The following is a 25,298-nucleotide window of genomic DNA, read 5'->3' as shown; positions in this document are numbered from 1 at the left end:
TTTGCCCAAAACATCAATTTTCCTGCTCCTCCGTTGCTGCCTGACCTGCTGTGCTTTTCCAGCACCACTCAAATCTTGACTTTAATCTCCAGCATCTGCAGTACCCACTTCTGCCATATCCTCCCAAACCCTTCCTATTCATATACCCATCCAGATGCCTTTTAAATGCTGCAATTGTATCAGCCTCCACCACTTTCTCTGGCAGCTCATTCCATCTCACTATTGTAGATTTACAGCAAGGCTACACTTAAAATCTATTCACTTATCTGCCTCTGTGCTGTGATCTCTCTCACACAGGTTCCTCCAAGATCAGTTGTGAATGTCACTGTTTGTTAAGTTTTCCTAGATGCATTCCGATGTCCAGTGATACCTGAATTCACCAGCAAAGGCAGTAACTGCACAAGTTCACTGCTGTGTCAATTAGTAGTGTAGATTTCTCTCTCTCTCTCGCTCTCTCTCTCTCTCCTGCACTAACCATATGCTGCCTATTGTCTGTCCTTCTCCCTTTTAAAAGTGCCATTGTTTTGACTTTTTTCTCCAAAGTTCCAAAACAATGCAACAGCATATAAATGAGCAATTGCTGCTCCTGGAATTCCAGGAAATCACCTCCAACACCTAAAATACCTCAAAAAAGAAGCAACTCTTAAAGCCAGAATTTTTTCCCATCCTCCATCTTGAATTGCCTTCTACTCCTAATTCCAACATTTCTATGTATCCAAAAGTATTGTTATTCACTTTAAAGCTTAGGTATGGACAAGAAATTAGGGCAGCACAGTGGCTCAGTGGTTAGCACTGCTGCCTCATGGCCCCAGGTTCGATTCCAGCCTCGGGCGACTATCTGTGTGGAGTTTGCACATTCTCCCAGCGTCTGCGTGGGTTTCCTCCGGGTGCTCTGATTTCCTCCCACAGTCCAAAGATGTGTAGGTCAGGTGAATTGGCTATGCTAAGTTGCCCATAGTGTTAGGTGCATTAGTCAGAGGGAAATGGGTCTGGGTAGGTTACTCTTCGAGTGTGGACTGGTTGGGCCAAAGGGCCTGTTTCCACACTGTAGGGAATCTAATCTAATCTAAACAATAGTCATATATTTTTTTTTTCTACGTTGGGATGAGAAGATGTAATACTGAGTGAGGTTCCTCCATGGATTGGTGTTGAGACTACCGCTGTTTCTAATGTATGCCTGTGGCACGGTCTCAGAAGTCCATTAGAAGTTGTTCAAAATTGTGATGGAATTATATTAGAGTTTGAAGGGGTGGGGACTGGGAAAAAAAGGAGGCACCTCAAAATATGTTAGACAAAACGTGTAAGTGGGAAGGCAAATAAAATGAAGTGCAGAAATCTGCACATTTGGAAAGAAAAGTTTCAGAACAGCTATACTCAAATGGTATTGAAGCAGCAAAGAAATGTTGAAAGGCATCCAAGAATTTTAGACTTGATGCTCCATGTCCCCAGCCAATGTACAATACCAGTCAACAGAATTAATGGAACTCTTGTATTATCTATAATTATCTTGTGTTAATCCTAGTAGTCTGTGGAATTACTAGTGGGTTAGACTGAGCAGAATGACATGAATGTGAGATGGTAACATATGAAAGACGATGAATCAAGATGGAAATTGTGATGGTAATTTCCATTCATTGAAACATGGAATGGTCAATGATAACTTGGCTCAAGAGAAGTGAGATTCTCTGTGAATTAAGAGTTTTGCATTGATGGTGCTGCAGTGAGTGAACTATGTTATTCACAATAAAACTTTATATTTGGTTTATTTTAAATTATTTTGTCTTTTGGCACATTACTGACAGTTCCCTTATCTATATTTTTAAAAAAAGGTCAAAGCAGTTCTGCTGTAGGGAAAAGTTTCATTTATCCTAATAGCAGTTGACATTTTTGATTTCTGAACATTGCATATGCCTCCCTGCTTCTTTGGAATGAGCAATTATAGCCACAATAAAAAAAAGTTATTTGTTTCTCTTCATCAATGGATGTCTTAACCTGTTCTTGTATCTTAGTGGACCAGCATAGTCCTGCATTCAGTAAAGTTCAATTTGCCCTTTATATAAAGATTATTATTTTAAATTCAAAATTCGCCTGGGAATTTGAGTATGATATTGCAAAGAGTTGGTCCTGGCTGACAATATGACCAACTCAGTTGTGCTCTGTGGTAAAGAGGTGGTGATCAAGTCGGAGAAAGTGAGGACTGCAGATGCTGGAGACCAGAGTTGAAAAATGTGGTGCTGGAAAAACACAGCAGGCCAGGCAGCATCCGAGGAGCAGGGGAATTGACGTTTCGGGCATAAGCCCTTCTTCAGGAAAGAGGTGGTGCTCACTTTATGCTTTACTGACTTTCACTGAGTTTGTCCATGAAAAATTCTTTTGTTTCAGCATCAGTTTTAGTGTGACACACTTGACAAATAAGTTAGACTCCAAACCAGAAGAATAAAGCAGGAAATTTAAATTTGATTGAATTGATGTGCAAAGCAAGATTACAATGGCATAATGCGAATGAGGTTTATGGAAAAATGAGACAGAGAAGCTAAGAAAATGTTACTTTCTTTAAAAAACTTGATTAATTCTTCTGAAGGATTGCAATTCTATACTTGTAAACATTATTGTCTGTGGCTCAAGAGGTTATTCAGTTGTAATTGTCACTTATCACAACATTAAATTTCCATGCCTTAGCCCAAATTTTTCAGATTTTGAAGTGTGGAAAGAGTGAACAAATACAACAGTTTCATGCTATTTCAGACAAAATCCGACGGCAATTAGAAATAAAAGCAGAGGTGGCCTATAAATCATTTCAAGCATGTTCCGACATTCAATAAAATCATAGTTGATCCTTGGAATTCAGCACTACTTACCTGTCTGATTCCCACATCTCTATTTCTTTCGAGGGCAAAGTTCTAAAGATCCCAACTATGAATGTGTTTGATAAACCGCTTCCTCTAGGGCTGACAATTCCAAAGATTCACAAGCTGCTGAATAAAAATTTATTTTCCTCAACTCAGTCTGAAACAGCTGATCCCTTTCTCCAGAAACTGTGTCTGTAGTCAGGGAAACATCCTCTTAACTTTTACCCAGTCAAGCCTTCCGAATCATTATGTTTCAATTAGTTTACCTTATTCTTCTGAAAGTATATAGATTCATTCTAAAAAAGGCAGGTGGATGAGTGACCTCCAGGAAAAGTCGGAGAGGGAGGCAGGTAGTGCAGGAGTCTCCTGTGGTTATCCCCATCTCAAACAAGTTTTGGACAGTGTAGGGGGTGGTGCACTGTCAGGGAAATGTAGCGTGAACAGCCAAGTTTCTGGTACTGAGACCAGCTCTAATGTAACAAGGGGTATGCCAGGTTCCAAGTGATCGATTGTGATAGGGGACACTCTAGTAAGAGGCACAGACATACGTTTCTGTGGCTGACAGTGAGAAATCAGAAAGGGGTGTTGCCTCCCTGGAGCCAGGATCAAAGGTGTCTCGGAGGGGGTGCAGAATATTCTCAAAGGGGAGCGAGACCAGCAGGAGATCGCTGTACACATTGGAACTAATGATGACATAGAAAGTGAAAAAGACAAGATTCTGAGGAAAGAATATTGAAAGCTGGGCAGGAATTTAAAAAGTAGGTCCTCAAGGGTGGTAATATTTGGATTACTCTCGGTGCCATGGGATTGTGAGAGTAGGAATAGGAGGATAGAACAGATGAATGTGTGGCTGAGGACCTGGTGCATGGGAGATGGATTCACATTGTTGGATCATTGGAATGTCTTCTAGGGTAGAAGTGACCTGTACAAGAAGGACAGATTGCATCTGGGGCAAGTGGGGAGAACTCTATCACACCCCTGATTTGTGCCTTGCAGAGGACAGACAGGCTTTGGGGAGTCAGGAGGTGAGTTCCTCATTGCAGTATTCCTAGCCTCTAAACTGCTCCTACAGCCACTTTATTTATGTGGCAAATCCAGTTGAGTAATTCTGGTCAATGCAAACCCCCAGAATGTTGATTGCAGGGATTTGGGGACGTTGATCCCATTGAATTTAAAGGGGTGGTGGTTAGAATTTCTTTTCTTGAAGATGGTCACTGCTTGGCATTTGTGTGGCATGAAGATTACTTGCCACTTTTAGCCCAAACGTGAATATTGTTCAGGGCTCGTAGAGGAGATAATTGAATTGACCAGTTATAAATAGGAAATAGGTGTTACTGTATTCTTTCAAATAAGTGGATTTATTACCCATCCTTAATTGCTTTTTGATAGCACTTAGGAGTCAGTCATGTTGCTGTGGGTCTGAATTCACATGTAACCCAGACCAGGTCAGGGCAACAAATTTGCATTAATAATCATTTAGTAGTACAAAACTTGAGTATTTCTGACAAGGACATACTTTATTGAAACTTTTGTATCCTGAAGAATGAACCAGAATTTGGCTGTCATCTATTTTGTGGAGTTGGAACAGACAATGTGGTGTCTTTCTGTCTACAAAGAACGTGGCCCAGTGTATTAATATTTGTAAAAATTAAAGGTAAAGTTGTCATGGTCCTACTGGACCACAGAACTACTCTCATTAAAGAGAAGCAACAAGTAGTAGATTAAACCGAGGGTCACCATCTCAGGCAAGGGGAAAGGTTGAAAAGGAAAGTCCTTCTGATAACATCAGCAGGCACAGGAATTGAAACCACCCTATTGGCATCATGCTGCATTGATTAATACATGTAGCTTCATTGCACTGCAAGCCCAACTGACAATCTTAAATTTGTTGTCAGAGTAATTCCTTGCACCAATTAGAGAATAATGTTAGAGACTAAGTTGCAGATTTTGCAAGCACAGGATGCTTGGTACAATCACTACTTTACTTCTGCAAATATCTGAAGGGATATGCTGTTTGCTACAATGTACAGACCAGATACCTAGTATAACACTGACAATGAAATTCATATACCACATTGCTCATTTAGGGGATAAGTAGAGCATCTTTTTAGCTTGACTGCTTTAGAATTGTTGCTTTTCCCTTTGAATTGGTATTCTTCTGAATTGTCCTGGTGAGTATGAGATAAAAACATTTTGACAAAATATATATATATTTTTAGCAGTGCTCAAATTTCCATTAGTGAATCAGATATTGCCTGTGATAATTGATGATAGTTGCAGTCTTTTACCAAATTAGCTTTTCATTCCATATTTTCTTTTTGGTTAATTCATTGAATTCAAATTCCACCAGACTTGAACCTCTCTCCCTACTTCATTAATTAATTGGCTGCAAAGATCTTTGAGATGCCCTGCAGACATGAAAAAGTAATATACATGCAAGTTCTGGGTTACTGAAATATCAGAACCATACACACAGAAGGGAAAAGAAGTAGCTTTAAATGAAGCCACAAATATTGCTGTACAACAACACTCACATTATACAAAGTGAATTTGTTGAATTAAAAGCTATTTGTCACAGGAAGAATTAGGTTGATAGAAATTTGACAGCAAACCGGAAAGTAAATAGATCAGACTATAATACTTTTACAGTGGACAGAATAAATACATAAGGAAGAAGAGTAGCAAACTTAGTAAAGGAAACCAGATGCTGTTGAAAGTATACAAGAATAAATTCAAATAAAGTCACTTATTAGAGAACAAAAAATAATAACGAAATGTTTTTAATAGTGGGGTTTTGCTACAGATTTCACAAGGGAGAGAAAATAGATTAAGACTAATTATATTGTTCTCAGAAATTTTGATTACTAACATTGATTGGGAAGGGAGTAAATAGAAAAACTGGAATGGAACTCCTACAATAGGCACAAGATTCTTCCCTCAAGGAGAGTGTTCAATGGTAGAGGATTTGTCTAGTAACATCTAAAGAAACGTGATAGATGAGTTACATGTAGGCAAAGTCTCAGGGCTAATGATCACAATATGGTACAGATTGATATTCAAGTAAAAAGGGAAAAGGTTAGCATACAAGCAAGGGACCTCCAATGCGATATGGACAGATTACAGAAATATGAAAAGTAAATTATTTGAAATTAGATGGAAAGAGAAATGGATGTGCAGGACTGCAGCTTTACATTTTTTATAAAGGAAGTGAGATGTTTGTATGTTATTTTAGCAAAGGAGACTACTTCAAGTTTTCAGAATACCATGGATAAGTAAAAAAATTGAAGATAAAATTGAAAAGGGCATAGTGGGCCTATAAATTCCATAAAGGTTTGAAAGAATACAAGAGAACAAAGAAATTGATAGAGAACTAGGGTTTTTACAAGGAAAAAAACTCATGAAGATGAATTATAAAATTAAACCTCAACTGAATATCAATCTATACAATAACTGTCAGATGTGCTGATCAAATTAAGGAATCTTTTATTTAAAGTATTATTTTTAAAAAAGTTTACAATAAGGAAATGTTAATAATTCAAACAAGAAGAACGAAAGTACGCTGTCAGATACATTTTGTTTTTCTGAACAACTATGAAGAAAATGTATTTCCTTTACAATTTCAAGTACCTTTGTCTTGTTACTCATAATGATTTTAATTTCTGAACAAACTTTTCTGATCCATTTACTAATTGTCCACATTCTGTTTATTTGTATACATAGAAAAACAAAAGGTACAGAAGGTTTGAATGTTCTTTGAGCAGTAAAGTGTTCCAAATTGTTTATACTTGCCAACGTAAACTGTCAGATTCTAGGCACATCACTACCATTATCCTTTAGGGATCTGCAAAGGTCAATCCTAATTGTATTAGCTTCAGAAAAATACATTTCTGTCAAAACATGAATTGGCTGTATAGTTTTTTTTAAAAATCAGCACTGACTACCTTACAAAGTTACGCAAGTACCTTTGTGTCTGATATTTAATGTTATATGATGGATGTGTTTGTCAAATATGTGGGCTCATTTACAGGATCAAAATTGCAAGCAGTCTGAAGTAGTTCATGCATAGAAAGAATGTTAAATATTCTTTAGTATTGCTTTTAACAAACTGCTGGTTAATAATGGTGAAGGTATTACGTTTTTTTTTTATTCAGCTTTACCAATGGCATTTGTTTTTCATAAAGTGAGGAATAATTTAACTATAATTACCTGGCATAGCTTAGCTCTTTGTGCCGTTCTAGAAAGAAAGGAAAATCTTGAGGTGTTACGGCCAATAAAGTGTTGTACTTTCAAAATACCACCATTACTAGCATGTGTTATTCTAATTTGGGTAGTCCATTGTCACCAATCCTCCTTTTTCTATGTGGAATCTAGGACCTGACTAATTATCAGTGGTAGAGGATAGACCACTGGTGAGATTAGATGTCGGATCCAATTGTCTTACATAACATTGTTGCATGACAGTAATAGGTACATATTACACTAACATGCTAGGCATAATTATTTAAGGGGGTTTGGTTAACTCAGTTAGCTGGATGGCTGGTTTGTGATGAAGAGTAATGCCAACAGTATTGGTGCAATTCCCAATCTGCTGAGGTTCTCAACTTCACTCCTCACCTGAGGCATGGTGAATCACCAGTTAAGCCACCATCATTCTTTCTAGTGACAAAGCAGTGCCATAGTCTTCTAGGACAATGCAACTTTTATAATTACTCAGGCCTCTGAGAAGCTATTCAGGTAGTCATACAGAACTCAACTATGTCTGTATTGTGTATTGTCATCAGTTTGGGTGGAGCTCAGTGTTATGTGAACATTAGTTCCTAGAGAAACATGACCTTATGTGACATAAAGGCATTCATTTACATATCACATTTAACACTGAAAAACATCCCAAGGTGCTTTGGGCTAGAATTATCAACAGAATTTAGCAGCAAGCCACAACGTAAGGTGACAGCACAGATGATCAAAAGCTTGGTCAAAGAGATAGGGTTTAAATCCGAAAGGATGAAATGTAAATATTGGATAAGATGCTTTTGGTGAGGAAATTCCAGAGCTCTGGGGCCTAGGCAACTGAAGTAAATGTGCCAATGACACAACATTGAAAGCTGGAATGTGCAAGAGACCTGAGTTTGCAAAGACTAAGGATCTTGTGGTTCACAAGTTGGAGGAGGTGATGGATACAGGGACATTCAAGGTTACAGGGGGGATTTAAACTGAGAAACTCATTTCGTCAGGACAGCAGGAAACCTTGCCTACCACCTCCTTACATTGCCATGGGATCTTTTGAATCTCCCTAATAAGACAAACTGATTGGACCCCTCTCCCAAACGATAGCATTTTCAACAGTTCAGCTCTGCTTCAGTACTTTTTTTGAATGTCAGTAATGAAGACCAGGAGCCCTGGTCAATATTCCATAACTGATCAGGGGCCTTGAGGTCAGCTGTCGTGTCCCTACTCACATCAACTAACTCGGTATCTCCCGGAAATCACGCCTATGACTCAGTGATTCACAGGACCATCGCAGGAACTACTGAAGTTTTCTTGTTTGGAATAGTGCAATTTCTGTCCAATGTTTTGACTTCAGAGGATGTAACATAGTTTACCTGCACACTTCAGCCAAGAGCTGCAGAATACATTCAACAGACTCCGATTATCAGAGCACCCTCAATCTCAATTCCCCTAGTTAGAAATTCCAGCTTCCAGTATAACTGGTAATAATATTTCTGAGAGCTAAAAAAGACCTTAAGAGGGATTCTCATGTGCTATACTTTTCATAATGTTATATGTTTGGGAACTAACTTGTGGAAAGGAGTTAGGTTCCTTTCAGTTTTTGAACATAGAATAAAACATTACATTTGATCAGGTACAGAGGGTCCACTTAGCACACAAACTGGAAGTTTCAACTGCGCACAGCTGCGTTAAGGAAAATGGATGAGGCTCAAACAAAATTAATTGATAAACCATATTTGTTAGAAGTTAATCAGAGAGTCTGAAGACTAAATAAGGAAAACACGGTAGAAATTCAGCTCAGACTTTCTACAGAATTTAAATACATTTCAGTATTCTTCAAAGGAATTAATACATTCTGTTGCCTATTTATAATAGGCTCCTAGGTAGGCAAAGCAGATAGAGATAGAGTCACAGAGATGTACAGCATGGAAACAGACCTTTTGGTCCAACCCGTCCATGCCGACCAGATATCCCAACCCAATCTAGTGCCACCTGCCAGCACCCAGTCCATATCCCTCCAAACCCTTCCTATTCATATACCCATCCAAATGCCTCTTAAATGTTGCAATTGTACCAGCCTTCACCACTTCCTCTGGCAGCTCATTCCATACACATACTACCCTCTGTGTAAAAATGTTGCCCCTTAGGTCTCTTTTACATCTTTCCCCTCTCACCCTAAACCTATGCCCTCTAGTTCTGGACTCCCCCAACCCAGGGAAAAGACTTTGTCTATTTACCCTATCCATGCCCCTCATAATTTTGTAAACCTCCATAAGGTCAGCCCTCAGCCTCCAATGCTCCAGGGAAACAGCCCAGCCTGTTCAGCCTCTCCCTATAGCTCCAATCCTCCAACCCTGGCAACATCCTTGTAAATCTTTTCTGAAACTTTTCAAATTTCACAATATCTTTCCAATAGGAAGGAGATCAGAATTGCATGCAATATTTCCACAGCGACCTAACCAATGTCTTGCACAGCCGCAACATGACCTCCCAACTCCTGTACTCAATACTCTGACCAGTAAAAGAAAGCATACCAAATGCCTTCTTCACTATCCTATCTACCTGGGACTCCACTTTCAAGGAGCTATGAACCTGCACTCCAAGGTCTCTTTGTTCAGCAACACTCCCTAGGCCCTTACCATTAAGTGTATAAGTCCTGCTAAGATTTGCTTCCCCAAAATGCAACGCCTCGCATTTATCTGAATTAAACTCCATCTGCCACTTCTCAGCCCATTGGCCCATCTGGTCAAGATCCTGTTGTAATCTGAGGTAACCCTCTTCGCTGTCCACTACACCTTCAATTTTGGAGTGATCTGCAAACGTATTAACTGTACCTCATATGTTCGCATCCAAATCATTTATGTCAATGATAAAAAGTAGAGGACCCAGCACCGATCCTTGTGGCACTCCACTGGTCACAGGCCTCCAGTCTGAAAAACAATCCTCCACCACCACCCTCTGTCTTCTACCTTTGAGCCAGTTCTGTATCCAAATGGCTAGTTCTCCCTGTATTCCGTGAGATCTAACCTTGCTAATCAGTCTTCCATGGGAAACCTTGTCAAATGCCTTACTGAAGTCCATATAGATCACATCTACTGCTCTGTCCTCATCAATCTTCCTTGTTACTTCTTCAAAAAACTCAATCAAGTTTGTGATTTCCCACGCAGAAAGCCATGTTAACTATCCCTAATCAGTCCTTGCCTTTCCAAATACATGTACATCCTGTCCCTCAGGATTCCCTCCAACAACTTGCCCACCACCGATGTCAGGCTCACTGGTCTATAGCTCCCTGGCTTGTTCTTACCACCCTTCTTAAACAGTGGCACCATTTTTGCCAACCTCCAGTCTTCCGGCACATCACCTGTGGCTATCGATGATATAAATATCTCAGCAAGAGACCCAGCAATCACTTCTCTAGCTTCCCACAGAGTTCTCCAGTACACCTATCAGGTCCTGGGGATTTATCCACCTTTACCCGTTTCAAGACATCCAGCACTTCCTCCTCTGTAATATGGATATTTTGCAAGATGTCACCATCTATTTCCCTATAGTCTATATCTTCTATATCCTTTTCCACAGTAAATACTGATGCAAAATACTCATTTAGTATCTCCCCCATTTTCTGTGATTCCACACAAAGGCCGCCTTGCTGATCTTTGAGGGGCCCTATTCTCTCCCTAGTTACCCTTTTGTCTTAATATATTTGTAAAAACCCTTTGGATTCTCCTTAATTCTATTTGCCAAAGCCATCTCACGTGCCCTTTCTGCCCTCCTGATCTCCCTCTTAAGTATACTCCTATTTTCTTTATACTCTTCTAAGAATTCACTAGATCTATACTGTCTATACCTTACAAATGCTTCCTTCTTTTTCTTAACCAAACCTTCAATTTCTTTAATCATCCAGCATTCCCTATACCTACCAGCCTTTCCTTTCACCCTGACAGGAATATACTTTTTCTGGATTCTCATTATCTCATTTTTGAAGGCTTTCCATTTTCCAGCCGGCCCTTTACCTGCAAACATCTGCCCCCAGTCAGCTTTCGAAAGTTCTTGCCTAATACCGTCAAAATTGGCCTTCCTCCAATTTAGAACTTCAACTTTTAGATCTGGTCTATCCTTTTCCATCACTATTTTAAATTTAATAGAATTATGGTCGCTGGCCCCAAAGTGCTATGCCACTGACACCTCAGTCACCTGCCCTATCTTATTTCCCAAGAATAGGTCAAGTTTTGCAAATTCTCTAGTAGGTACATCCACATAATGAATCAGAAAATTGTCTTGTACACACTTAACAAATTCCTCTCCGTCTAAACCTTTAACATTATGGCAGTCCCAGTCTATGTTTAGAAAGTTAAAATCCCTATCATAACCACCCTATTATTCTTACAGATGGCTGAGATATCCTTACAAGTTTGTTTCTCAATTTCCCTCTGACTATTAGGGGGTCTATAATACAATCCCAATAAGGTGATCATCCCTTTAATGTTTTGTGTAAGTGTTGAAAAACCTGAACAACCCAAGTACTTATGACAGAATTAGAGATAATCAGCTATCCATTACATAGACGTCCATTGGATATACAATACAAAAATAGTCTATTTATCCCAAGCGGTCCAACCACATTTGTTTCCCTCATGAACAATACTAATCCCATATTTTCCTCATTATTTGTTTCTTTTCTACTTCCATCCATCTAATATGTTTTTGAGAAGTGGTATATTCTCCCACTGTTAATTCTAATATTGGATTCTAGAAGTTCATAAATCTGCACATGACAAGGCTTTAACCAATCCCCACCCTCACCCCGGTCACCTAGCTCCATCATTGGAAATTTCTGATTTGATTAGATTTATTATTGTCACATATACCTAGGTAATGTCATACAATGATCATATGGTGATTGAACAGAGTGAGGTAAACAAAGTTACAGCTGCAAATAAGGTGCACAAAAAGCAAGATCAACTTTAGTTTTGAAATTTGAGAGGTCCATTCAGAGGTCGAATAACTTTGGGGAAGAAGCTGGTCTTGAATCTGTTGATATGTGTATTTAAGCTTTTGTATCTTCTGCCTGACAAAAGAGATTGGAAGAGATTATAACCAGGCAGGGGTCTTTGATGATGTCGGCTGCCTTCCCAAGGCAGCGAGAAGTGTATAACTTTGTCTCATCAAAACTGCTCACACTCCTTTAACTATAATTTTCATAAGGTTCTGTATTGGGATTGCCATTAATTTGCTTTTTTTAGATTGTCATTCCTTGTGTAATTTGAAACAATGTTCTATTTGTATTTAACGGTCTTTATCAATTAAAAGAACTACTTTTAAAGTTAACTGTACCTCTTGCCATTGACCTCGCACAGTAAATTGGTGCTACAATGTTATTGATGTGTGCCTGAAACCAGATGTCAGTGCCCATGCTGCCAATGGGTGTATCTATAGTGCCATTGAAGTCATTGCTCACATATCTTCAATCACTGCCCAATCACCACTCTGCTTTCTGCTTGGTTCTTGCCCACATTTGCTTCCTTCCTGTTTTGTCACCCTAAACCTCACATCCCTATGTTCTTCCCCCTCACTGAGCATTCTCCCATTCAAAGTATAATAGTTTGCTCTAACTACCATCTAAAATTTACTGTCATTGACTTTTATTTGGAACTTCTTTCGTCTGTTTGTTATGTCCTTGCAGCTAATATTTACAGAATGTTTTACAATGTCTTCTATCGAATATAATCTGGAAATCTGACCATCTTCCCCCCACAATCCAAATCAGTTCCAGCAGACACTGGCAAACCACCTATAATTCCTACTCTCTGTTTCATTACTTCTAGCCATTTTAATCCAATTTTATATCTCCTTGGTTTTCTTCCTGCATGTTTCTTTGTCAAAGTATCCATTGTTGGGATTTTCATGGATACTGATAAATTTTAAAATGCTATAAATTTCCCAGCAATTAACTCAAATAACCTTTGGTAAAAATTTCACATTTTAAGATATTTTCAGTAACAAATAAACTAACAACATTGACTAGACATTACTTAGTAAGCAATGAAGGCAACAAACGACAGAAGAGGCGTTTTCCCCATTAACCAATTAAAAGAACCAAAAGAAGAGAGCCCATCTTCCCAACAAGATAACTTCTTCTAATTTTAGGGGGTTCACTATCCCAGTTAATTAATATAGGCAGTCATTAATTTGTAAGGAATTACCTGATAGTTTATTGATTTTGTTAAGAAGTAGCAATTTAGATTTGATGCACTATTTGATTAGACAAAGTATGTAACTTGTGACCATTGAGGATGAGTCACTAATGGGGTTACACAGTGGCTCAGTGGTTAGCACTACTGCCTCACTGTGCTAGGGACCCAGGTTCGATTTCAACCTCGGCTGACTGTCTGTGTGGGTTTCTTCTGGGTGCTCTGGTTTCTTCCCACAGTCCAAAGATGTGTAAGTTAGGTGGAATGGCTATGCTAAATTGTCCATAGAGGTCAAGGAGGTGTAGATTAGGTGCATTTACCATGGGAAATGCAGGGATGAAATGGGTATGGATGGGATGTTCTTCAGAGGGTTGGTAAGAATTTGTTGGACCAAATGGACTGTTTCCACACTGTGGGGATTCTATGAATCTTCTTTTCTATGAGATACCAGAGGACAAGCATGCTGTCAGTACACAATGTTTTGGTCTTGTTAATTTGGTGGCGGGGAGCATCCTGTTCCCTCGGGGAAGTGTTAGCGAGCTCTTCCCTTGGTCTTCTTTCACTTCTTCTGGTCTATCTTCCATCTGCCTGGTGAAGACTACTCATTGAAGACTGTTGTCTGAGGACTGACCTGATGAGAAAATGCTGCTTACAAGGTCTGCTTGATGAGAATTCCCCAAAAAAGAACTCGTCTTTTTCCCTGATCACATATTGTTGTAACGTATTTCTAGTGGCAGGGTATTTTCTCTGGGTCAATTAATTTCCTGAAATCGTCTGACCAATTTCAGTGGGACAACCACACTTGACGTCGGGTGACCATTATCCTTGCCCACCTCCATTTGAAAATTCCTTCTAAGAAAAGAATCCTTAATTTTGAAAACAGCACACTGGTAATAGGGTATGTTTGGCACCAGTTAAACTGCTGACACTAGTTAAATGGTCATTGTGACCTCCACATTTCTTCTAATTCTTCCCTTTGTTTTAACATGCTAGAACTTTGGAAAGTATATTACTGCTGTAATAAATGTTCAAAGAAATCTCATGCTACATTGTAAATTTTGGAAAAACTCAGTTTTTAAAGGAGCCTAATATTCAACACTTCTTATGACACTAGGTTGAATTCTTCTAATGTCCTTTTGAAAATCTCTGCATTCAACTTCCTAAATTATATTGAACAAACTTCCAGTGGGAAAACACTCTTTTGTGACTATTCGGTCTTTAAGTTCCTACAAGTTTCATCTTTTCCAAGGCAAAGCTCTTTTAAAAATTAAAACTGCTGGTCTCTTCTGCAGAGTATACTCAACTTGAGAAATTAACTTTGTCCCTATCCCTACAGATATTGTCAGACCTGATGAGTATCTCCAGCATTTTATGTTTTTATTTCAAATTTTTAGTTTTTTTTGCTTTTATTTTAGGAGTCCCATTCTCACTAGTACTCTGTCTAATAGTTAATACACCAGGTCTATCTGTCTGAGAGCCTCTATCCAATATCTTCTGTATCATGCATCTTTTGCAACTGATACATGAGAAAACACCTGTATAAAAGCAGCTTCTGTACTGCCTGCCTTGCTCCTCAATCAGAATTCGAAGTAAAATGACTTGGTTCATGAGGTTCCAAGAATGACACTCTGCCAACATCCTCAACCTCTGGAAGAATTTCTAACCCAGGCTGCTGACATCCCTATTGATTTGACCTCAGATGATTAATACAAGAAAATTATTTGATAAATGCCAACCTGTTGTCCGCGTAGTTCATTAATCTGCACTGACGAAGAGGGAAAAACTGAATCAATATAAGATGTGGAGCAACTAATTACGTCTGTCTTCACTTCCAATTTGAATAGTTACTCACATCCAACACAAATACATCCATCATCCAAAGTCCTGAACTTTTACTTAAGTGCAGTCAACTTAACCCTTTTGCGGCTTTGCTGTTTGACGAGTACTTTCATTTTGACAGTCTGCTCATGTGATCCATTCGATAATCATTCTCAAATACATTTCTTATGGAGAATAAATGGATCATTGGAAAATGTGAGTTATACCCAATCAGTGCACTGTAGTATTAATCATTTTCAATCCGAAATCAAGTCTGAAGATGTGGTCCCATTTTTGAGAATTTTGAACTCTTGAACATAACAACACAATAAAAAAGGGTTAAAGTATATTTTGAAACAATACCATTATTTCGGTACAAAAACAGAAATGGTGGAGAAACCCAGCAAGTTTGGAGATAATTCTTCAGTTATGAGGCTCAGTAGCTCAGTATGCAAACAGGTCCAATAAAATTCACCATTGTCCACAAGACTACAATCAAGCTAACTTTCTCTCAGTGCTGCCACTGAATAGTTTCATAGTTTGAGTTCTGTGGAGTCAGGGCAGTTCATTAAAGCATTATTATTGTAACAAATGAGAAGAATAGCATGTAATAGCAATGTATAAAAAGATTAGAGCAATAATTATGAGCGAATTCTGGTCTCTCTGGTATAGGAATGATGTTGTGAAATTTGAAAGGGTTCAGGAAAGATTTACAAGGCTGTTGCCAGGGTTGCAGGGTCTGAGCTACAGGGAGAGGCTAAAATTAGGCTGGGGCCATTTTCTCTGGAGCAATGGAGACTGAGGGGTAACCTTGTACATGTTAAATCATGAAGGGCATGGATTGGGTAATTAGACAAAGTCTTTTCCCCAGGTCAGGAGTGTCCAGAATTAGAGGGCAGAGGTTTAAGCTGAGAGGGAAATGGTTTAAAGGATCCTAAGGGGCAATGTTTCATGCAGAGGGTAGTGTGTATATGGAATGAGTGGCCAGTGGAAGTGGTGGAGACTGGTACAATACAACATTTAAAAGACATCTGGATGGGTACATGACTGGGAAGGGTTTAAAGGGATATGGGCCAAATGCAGACAAATGGGACTAGATTAATTTAGAATAGCTGGTCAGCATGGATGAGTTGGACCAAAGGGTCTGTTTTCATGCTGTACAACTCTAAGACTCTAAGACTTTAATCTTCATGATGATGAGGTAAATCAAACTGGAAAGGGTAGCAGCGTCAACAAATTCATAGAGTTTGGTATCGTTTCCCAGAGCAATATGTATGGAGTCAACCAAGGAGCAGGTAATTTGGATCTGGTAAGGGGTAATGAGGTAGGTTTAATAAATGACCTCTGAGTAAAAGATCCCTTCAGAAATTGTGATCATACCATGATAGAATTTAATATTCAGTTTGACAGTAAGAAATTTAGGTCAGAAACAATCACATTTAACTTAAATAAAGGAAATTACAATGAAACGTGAATAGAGTTAGCTAAAGTGAGCAAGGCTGATAGATTAGTAGGAATGACAGTAAGCAGGTAGTGGCAGGCATTTAAGGAAGTAATTTGAGACTGTCAGCAAAGATACATATCAGTAAAGAGGAAAGATTCTAAGAGAGGGAAAAATAACCATGGCTAATCAAGGAAGTTACAAAGAGTATAACCTGAAGAAAAAGCATATATGGAGGCCAAAGTCAATGTTAGCCCAGAAGATTGAGATAAATTCAGAATCCAGCAAAAGGAGGCCTAAAAAAATTATAAAGACAGACAAAACTATTTAGTCAGTTTTGAGAAGATTTGTAGCTCAGGTTGAGGTTCTGGATGTAAGTTTGCTCGCTGAGCTGGAAGGTTCATTTTCAGACATTTCATCACCATACTAGATAACATCATCAGTGAGCCTCTGGTGAATGAAACATCTGAAAATGAACCTTCCAGCTCAGCGAGCAAACTTACATCCAGCCAAAACTATCTAAGAGGGCAAATTAGTAAGAATTATAAAAACTGACAATAATAGCTTCTTTAGATATATAAAAAGGAAGAGAGAGAGGTCAAAGTGAACAATGGCCCCTTGGAAAATAAATCTGAGGTCCAATTTGTCCATGCCGACCAGATATCCTAGATTAATCTAGTCTCATTTGCCAGCATTTGGCCCATATCCCTCTAACCCTTTCCTAGTCATGTACCCATCCAGATGTTTTTGGGTAATAAGGAAATGGTAGAGGAATTGAACAGATATGTTGCATCAGTCTTTATGGCAGAAAATACTTTGAACATTCCATTAATACTGAAGAATATTAGGGAGGAATTAAGTACTCACTAAAGAAGTGGTATTAGATAAACTAACTGGCCTAAAGGCAGATGAGTCACCTCACCCTGATTGCTTGCATACTAGGATCCTAACAGAGCCAGCTACAAAGATAAGGGGATGCATTGATTGTACTAGAGAATTGGAAAACTGCCAAGGTGACACCCCTGTTCAAAAAGACAATAATTATCTATTGGTGGAAAAGTATTGAATTCAATTATTAAGGAAGTAGAACATCTAAAAAATCATAACTAATCAGAGTTAACATGGTTTCATGAAAAGGAAATGGTGTCAGACAAATTTATTAGAGTTTTTCGAGGAAGACTCAACCAGAGACTACTGAGGGGAACCAGTTGATATGTTGCATTTGGACCTCAAGAACGTGTTTGACAAGATACCTCACAAAAGGTTGAATCATATGATAAGAGCCCTTGGTGTTAGAGATAGTACATTGGAATGGTTAGAAAATTGGAAAATGGATGGGAAGGAGTTCTTTTTCAGTTTGGCAACCTGTGACCAGAGGAGTTCCACAGGTTTCAGTTCTGGGATCACAACTGTTTACAATATATATTAATGACTTGGATGAAGGAAGTGAATGTACTGTCACCAAATTTGTAGACAACACAAAAAATAGGTGGAAAGGCAGGTTGCAGGAGGGATGCAAACCATTTACAGAGAATGGATAGGTTAAGTGGGCAAAATGTTGGCAAAGTATAATGTGGGAAAATGCAAAGTTGTTCATTTTGGAAATGAGAACAAAAGAACAGAATATTACTTAAATGGAGAAAAACTGCAGAAAGTTGCAAAACAAAGGGACTTGGGTGGACTTATGCACAAAACACTGAAAGCTAGCACATGAAATGTTGGCCCTTCTTCCAAGGAGATTGAAGTGTAATAGTAGGAAGTCTTACTGCAATATACAAGGTGCTTGTGAGACCACATCTGTGAGCAGTTTTGCTCTCCTTATATCATTTCATTGGAGGCAGTTCTGAGAAGGTGCACTAAGATGATCCCTGGTATGGAGGGATTGTCCTCTGAGTAAAGGTAAACAGGCTGGGATCCTACTCACAGCAGAATGAGAGTCAATCTGATTGAAACATTCAGGATTCTTAAGGGGCTTGGCAAGGTAAAAGCTGAGAGGGTGTTTCCCCTCATGGGGTTGTCTAGAACCAGAGGGCATAGTCTTGGAAAAAAAGGGGCATTAATTTAAGACTGAGATGAGGAGGAATTTCTTCTTTCAGAGGTTTGTGAGTCTTTAGAATTCCTTGCCACAGAGAGCTGTGTGGGAGGAGTCCTTGTGTATATTGAAGGCTGAGATAGATTCTTGATCAGTGGGGAATCAAGTGTTGGGGGAAGGACAAGGAATTGGCCCGAGGAATGTTGGATCAGCCATGATCCTCATGAATGGTGGAGCAGGTTCGGGGAACATACTCCTATTGTTATTTCTTATGGTCTTATGATTCAGCACCATAACGTTTTTTTTAAAATTTGTTTCTCTCTCTTTCCAGCGGGCTTCCAGCTCCGATATTGTTGCCGCTGCAGCTGGAGATACCTGGCACTGACAGCATACCTCTCTGAACAGTTCGATACAGAAAATATCTTTGAAGTTTGAGGATTGCTGAGCCGACATGGGCCCTGGCATTGCAGGGCGGGGTCTGACTCTGAGGAGTTTACTGGCTTCCATCCCCCCCGCCGCTGTCCTGCAGCGAACTCCGCGGGGCCCTCCTGGTGCCTACAACTCGTCCAATCACCGAGACTGACATGTGGCCCCTTTGGGACCAGACGTCCCGCCAGAGGGACCTGTCAGAGAGCATTTAAAAAGGCAAAGACTAGCGCATAACACACACACACACACACACACTTTGCCTGCAAAGTGGACATTGAGGAACAGGAGATGAAGGTGAGAGAGAGAGAGATTCACTGTATTGGATTACAGACTGATTTAAACGGTTTGGGAATATCAATCTCCAGCCCGGGCCGATTCTGAAGGGGGTCTGCTCCTTTGGAGAGATCAATGACGTTCTTCAGACTCTGGGCTCAGACTTAATTGTAAAAGTTTTTTTTTCCCCCCCAGACAGAGAAAGTGAAAAGGAATGTTTCTTCCTTTTTGGTTGCTTTGAGAAATGACTTTTTGACAGAACAGCACTGCAGGAGGTTGCCCGGGATAATCACTGAGCTGTTCCCTCTCTTTCTTGTGCAGGGTCTGGGAGTTGTCACCGTTCACACTCTCCTGATGCTGCTTCTCACTTCATTCCTGGTGCAAGCCAGGGGCGCCCCGCAGGTACACCCCCCATTCACCGGGTCTCTGAACTCTCAGCTCGTTTAACGCGTTCACACTCCCTTCTCCAGACTCTTTGCAAACAAACACTGACCAGTTGATGCTTCTTGTTTGTGTAGGATCGCTTTCAGAGACGTAACTGGACACCGCAGGCAATGCTGTATTTGAAAGGAGCACGTAAGTGAACCCTGAATTGAACTGACCTCCTCACAGCGCTGACCTCCTCACAGCGCTGACCTCCTCACAGCGCTGCTCCAAGTTGGATCCACGATTTGTACAGTATTTATTTCTTAAATACTTGCTTTAACAGGGGTTCAAACATTGGCATTTTGCCTAGTCCTCGTTTCTGAACGCAGAAATAAGCTGGTTAGCTTCGACAGATGCTGCCTGACCTGCTGAGTTTTTCCAGCAGTTCCTGATTTCTGTTATCCGCGGGTCTTTCTGTCTAGGGGTCTACTGAACTCGAGGCGTTAACTGGTTTCTCTCTCTCTACTGATGCTGGCAGATCCACTGCGTTTCTCCAGCACTTTCTGTTTTCTGTTTGTGATAGGCTAGTAAGGGTTGGAATAGTAATATTTTTATGACTGCCCGGAGACTGCAGTGTTCTGTCGCATTAGTTCTTAAAAATTTATCATATCAATTACGAATATCATGTTTTGGTATAACTATTGCATAACTGTGCATTATCATAGTGGGTTAAACCTAATAGATTTCATTGTTTAAAAAACACTAAAACTAACTACCGTTGTTCCCATAATAGCTGATGGCCTGAAATTGCACTGATAGAGCTTTCTGTAATATTGACTTGTATCCTTCCTCGCGTTCATATGCGATAAATCCTTCCGATAATAAACCATCTCAGGTCTGTTTAGTTTTAAACTCTGTGGAGGACAAAGGGAATGACCCCTCAACTCACCGAGGTTGAGAAGTAACGAGTCAACTGGGAGGTGGGTTTGGAAAGGCCGGGAAATCGAAAGGCACAATTTTAAATTCATTTACGCTGGTCTTGCCTGACTACGAGTGCGTTTGATAATGGGAATTAAAGATTTCCCATTTCCGGTGAGCCAGTCAATATTCCTAAAGTCCGGATGAAGTGTCATCTGCTCTCTCCCCACGGATGCTGCCTGACCTCTTGTGATTTCCAGTATTTTTTTGTTTTTTTTTTATAGTACAGGTTCCGACATCTGCAGTAAGTTGCTCCTAAAACTCGTGGTTAGCAGAAAATTTCACAAGTCACAAAATGAAAGGCTGCCGGTTTAAACAAAGTCGCACCGGGTAGGATTGTGAGACATGAGAACAGAGAAACATGTTTGAGAAAATAGCACTTCAAATGTCCCTTCACAATTCTCATTACAGAGGGACGTCGGTTCATCGCGGATAACGGTGACGATGGTGGTGACCTCTTGGAAAACATAGATATTGGTAAGAGATAGAATTAGATGCATATTCGGTGAGAAATGTCTTAACATCCTGGTTTAGGGTGAGAGGGGAAAGACATAAAAGATACTTAAGGGGCAACTTTTTCATGCAGAAGGTGGTACGGGTATGGAATGGGCTGCCAGAGGATGTGGTGGAGGCTGGTACAATTGGTACATTTAAGAGGCATTTGAATGGGTATATGAATAGGAAGGGTTTGGAGGGATATGGGCCGGGTGCTGGCAGGTGGGACTAGATTGGGTTGGGATACCTGGTCGGCCTGGTTGGACCGAAGGGTCTGTTTCTATGCTGTACATCCCTATGACTCTGACTCTATCCTTGCTGCGCCCCTATACTTGTATAGCTGTGATACATGTTATTTTCAACCCTGTAATCCATTGTACAGAGATAATCATTCTATTGTCTGTTGTCAGAAACCAGAAGCCAAAACACCAACCCATTAACTCTATCAGAAGCAACAGCGATGCTCCTGGCTTCCATCAGACAGGCACAGCAAGAAGGCAAGTGTTTTTTGTAGGTAGATGATCAAATGTTCATTGTTCACGGGGCATGTAGACTTACAAACCTGCAACATACCAACATAAATGAGTGGGAAGGCTAACGGTTACTCATTTGCTTGTCTCAGTGCCTGTGCTCCCCAACCTGCTGTAATGTTAACCCGTGAACAGTCCAGATTCTGCTTAACCACATTGTGGGGTCGCTGCAACAGCTGCAAGGAAATCTATGACTGAAGTGAATCCAGCAGTTTGCTGTTTTCCAGGCGGAATTTAGAGTCATTAGCGTGTTCAGTATGAAGGGATAAGGTTTCAGGTCGAAGTTTGCACCAGGGCTTCTAGATTATACTGGAAGCTTACTGTTCAGTTGATGTACCATGTGTCGGAACACACAGAGCGTGGATAGGTCCTTTTCTGATTTTACTTTTGTTGGAAATAGACTACCACAGCCAGACTCATTTAGGGCCAAATGAAGCAACACAGTAAACCCATGATCCCATGGGCACGGTGGCAAAGTGGCACTGCTGCCTTACAGCAGAGAGCTGGGTTCAATTCCCACCTCAGGCAACTGTGTGTGTGGAGTTTGTACATTCTCCCTGTGTCTGCGTGGGTTTCTTCCGGGTGCTCCGGTTTCCTCCCATAGTCCAAAGATGTGCAGGTCAGGTGAATTGGCCGTGCTAAATTGCCCGTAGTGTTAGGTGATGGGGTAAATGTAGGCGAATGGGTCTGCGTGGGTTGCTCTTTGGAGGGTCGGTGTGGACTTATTGGGCCGAAGGGCCTGCTTCCACGCTGTGAGTAATCGAATCTAAAAGAAGGAACTGGATAGCTATAAAGGGTGGGAACCTATCTCTACCCTGTACTCCCTTCAAGTATATATTCACAGGCAATCAATAGGGGAGGATTTACCCACTTTTAATTGTAATATGGCAGCATATACTAAAAAATTAATTTCACTACTGCCCTGAACCCTCTATCACTCCACCCTCCAAATATGAAAGAATATGCGTATGTAGTAGGTGAATATTATCAAACTCTTTGACAACAGTAGGCATCACTGCAAAGCTTAATTTTTGTCTTCAGGAACATATTCAGAGAGTTGGAAAATATCAAAGCTTCTACTAATATTATTCCTTATCCACTTCCACAAGAGAGAGCCTGGTTATTTAGGACACCAACAGGGGCCTACAAGTAGCTCAGCACATACCAGAATTAAACCTGACAGCGTCTTGGTCAGTAAGGCAGGCATGACGCTAGTCAGTACATTCCACTCACTGAGGCATTAGGACATTCATACACAGGTACAGAATTTAAAAGACCACATGGTATGATTTGAGAAAGAGCAAGGGAGCGATGCCATGTCAAACCAGCTCACCAAAGCACATTAACTGCTTATGGATCTTATTTGCTGTTTTGTGGGCCCTTGTCACATACTCGTTGGCTACTGCACTTTCCTCCCAAAATAATGGACTTCAACATTCGTTCATGGGTTGTGGATTGGTTTGGTACAGAGAGGTGCTACATCAATTCAAGTTCATTTACAGTCATTGCTCATATAGAAAAGTGGAAGTCTGCCTGACCTGAAGGTGGAGTAGCAAGTAGTACAGGTGAAATGCTTAAAAGTCAGTAAGAGGTACCTTTCATCTGTTTGTTGCTTTCTTAATGCAAGTTACTTAATAAATTGCAAGATACAGGGATAATATCAAAGGTGTAAAGAATCCACAAATGTTATATTTTTACTTTTGTTCCAATATCTTATGATATCACTGAAGCAGGTGGGACTTGAATCCATGCCTCCTGGCCAGAGGTGGGGCATTACCACTGCACCAAAAGAGACCCCTCAGCAAACCTTATTTTTTCTTAATTTAACCTATTTCTCTAATCAACCTGTTCAGAGATATTATTACATACCTCAGGAGCAGGTGGAATATGAACCTGGGGCCCTGGTCCAGGGGCACTGATACTACTACTACACCTCTGCAGACTTTATACATTTGTTTGAAGAAATAGGTAAGCTTAGCAGTCAATTTAATATCATCAACACAATATCCATTGGAAAAAAGTCTAGGAGAAATTAACAGGCACACAGGGATATTAAAACAGCTTTCCACTAGCTTTTTAAACAACAATCTAACTTGATTGGAGATTTTTGACAAGGTAATAGAGGAAGTAGGAGAAAGTGAGGACTGCAGATGCTGAAGAAGGGCTCATACCCGAAATGTCGATTGTCCAGCATCCGCTGCCTGACCTGCTGTACTTTTCCAGCAACACATTTTCAGCTCTAATAGAGGAAGTAGACAAGTGCAATGTTAAAATGGTGTTTGACAAGGAATCACATTAGCCTTTTTAAGAGGTCTTGCGTGGCTTTCAAATTTGAGCCATGCAGGTTTATGTTAGTCGAGGAATTGTCCTGAAGGATCAATGAACTGAAGAATGGTTGTTACCTATTTTTGCAAATGGAAAGTATGTGTACACACGCGGCACCTGTTGTTTCAACTGATCAAAGTGAGGAACAGCCAAAATGTTTTTCATTTTCAGCAATGCTCAAGTTTTGCACTACCAAATGACAATCTGTAGTATGAAAAAAACAAATTGGAGGAGTATGGGAAACGAGCCAGCAAAAGGACTAGCTAGATTGCTCATTAGACAAGACTGTGCAGACTTGAAGGGATGAATGGCCTCTTTCTGTATAATCCTGCTGTACAACTTAATTTGTGGCCTTCTCCATCTTGGATTTACCTTACCCTACTAAAAATTGGCTTTATCACAACTTGTTTGCTATACTTAGACGAAGATTTATTGTAATCACAGTAATGTTTTTAATAAGATCCATTTTAATGATAGCCAAATGAATTCTATTACTTAAAGTGTTCATGCTACCAAATGTTGTTTGAGTAAGTCAAACAGAAATCAAATAAACTCAAAAAGATGCTGTTTCTTCTTCAGCTAGGACAGGGACAAAACAGGAGGATGGACACTCAAATAATCAGTAGCAGGAATAAGTGAGGTTTTATTGTAGGGTGCAGTTAGTATGAGGAATCCTTCAGATACAAGTCGAACCTAAAAATTAGCAAATACCTAATTTGCTCATTCTAATGGATTTGAACAATGACCTCTATGAACTGTCAAAAATTTTTTGTTTTAATTACAGGCGAGAACGAGGAAAGGGAACAGCAGCATTTTTGGCAGGAGAACCCGAATTGGAGAAAATTACTCTTCTAACCTTTTGACATACTTCTACGAACTTGGGTTTTCTCCCACACACCCAGTAGATTTCATCTATGTGCACTGTGACTCTGTACCACTTGGTTACCAAAATGTCTAAGTTATTGATGCATTGTACATGGCAAGATATAGTTTTCATAACCTCTCTGAAATGTAGAATTGTTTAATGAATTAAAAGTCCTTGAATGTTAATCATTACTGTTGAGGGTTAGGATTTTGAAAATTCCATTTAGCTCAACATTAGCTAAATTTGAATCATACCCAGACTAATTAGGAAGAAAAAATGATCTTGTTCTTCATCGAATGGTCAGCATTTTTGATATTTTTTCAGATTACACAAGTCTTAAATTAAAATATGTAGATCACTTTGTATAATAAATAATCTGGGAACATGCACAAACTGCTATTTTAATGTAGCATACCTATGAAAATTGAAATGTGGGAGATTAGCTTTTAGAATTATTTGCTTCTGTGTATATTTACTTC

General features: G+C 39.8%; 1 protein-coding gene across 1 annotated transcript; it reads left to right on the top strand.

The window, feature by feature from the left end:
* Positions 1 to 19,109: 19,109 nt before the first annotated feature.
* On the top strand, positions 19,110 to 24,981 carry spx (spexin hormone). The gene is made up of 6 exons (XM_043713449.1): positions 19,110 to 19,281; positions 19,582 to 19,662; positions 19,779 to 19,836; positions 21,016 to 21,081; positions 21,510 to 21,596; positions 24,739 to 24,981. The coding sequence occupies exons 1-6, from the start codon at positions 19,276 to 19,278 to the stop codon at positions 24,807 to 24,809; spliced, it is 369 nt and encodes a 122-aa protein (XP_043569384.1). The 5' UTR covers positions 19,110 to 19,275; the 3' UTR covers positions 24,810 to 24,981.
* Positions 24,982 to 25,298: the final 317 nt, after the last annotated feature.

Source organism: Chiloscyllium plagiosum, chromosome 23 (genome assembly GCF_004010195.1).
Source record: "Chiloscyllium plagiosum isolate BGI_BamShark_2017 chromosome 23, ASM401019v2, whole genome shotgun sequence".
NCBI lineage: Eukaryota > Metazoa > Chordata > Chondrichthyes > Orectolobiformes > Hemiscylliidae > Chiloscyllium > Chiloscyllium plagiosum.
The sequence above is the reverse complement of the archived record's forward strand: the minus strand, read 5'-3'. Positions and strand labels throughout refer to the sequence as shown.

Bases quoted from the DNA above. Each gene is read 5' to 3' on its own strand.
- spx (XM_043713449.1), top strand. The intron at 19,663-19,778 runs GTACACCCCCCA...TTGTTTGTGTAG, and splicing joins AAGCCAGGGGCGCCCCGCAG to GATCGCTTTCAGAGACGTAA. The intron at 21,597-24,738 runs GCAAGTGTTTTT...TTTTAATTACAG, and splicing joins CAGACAGGCACAGCAAGAAG to GCGAGAACGAGGAAAGGGAA.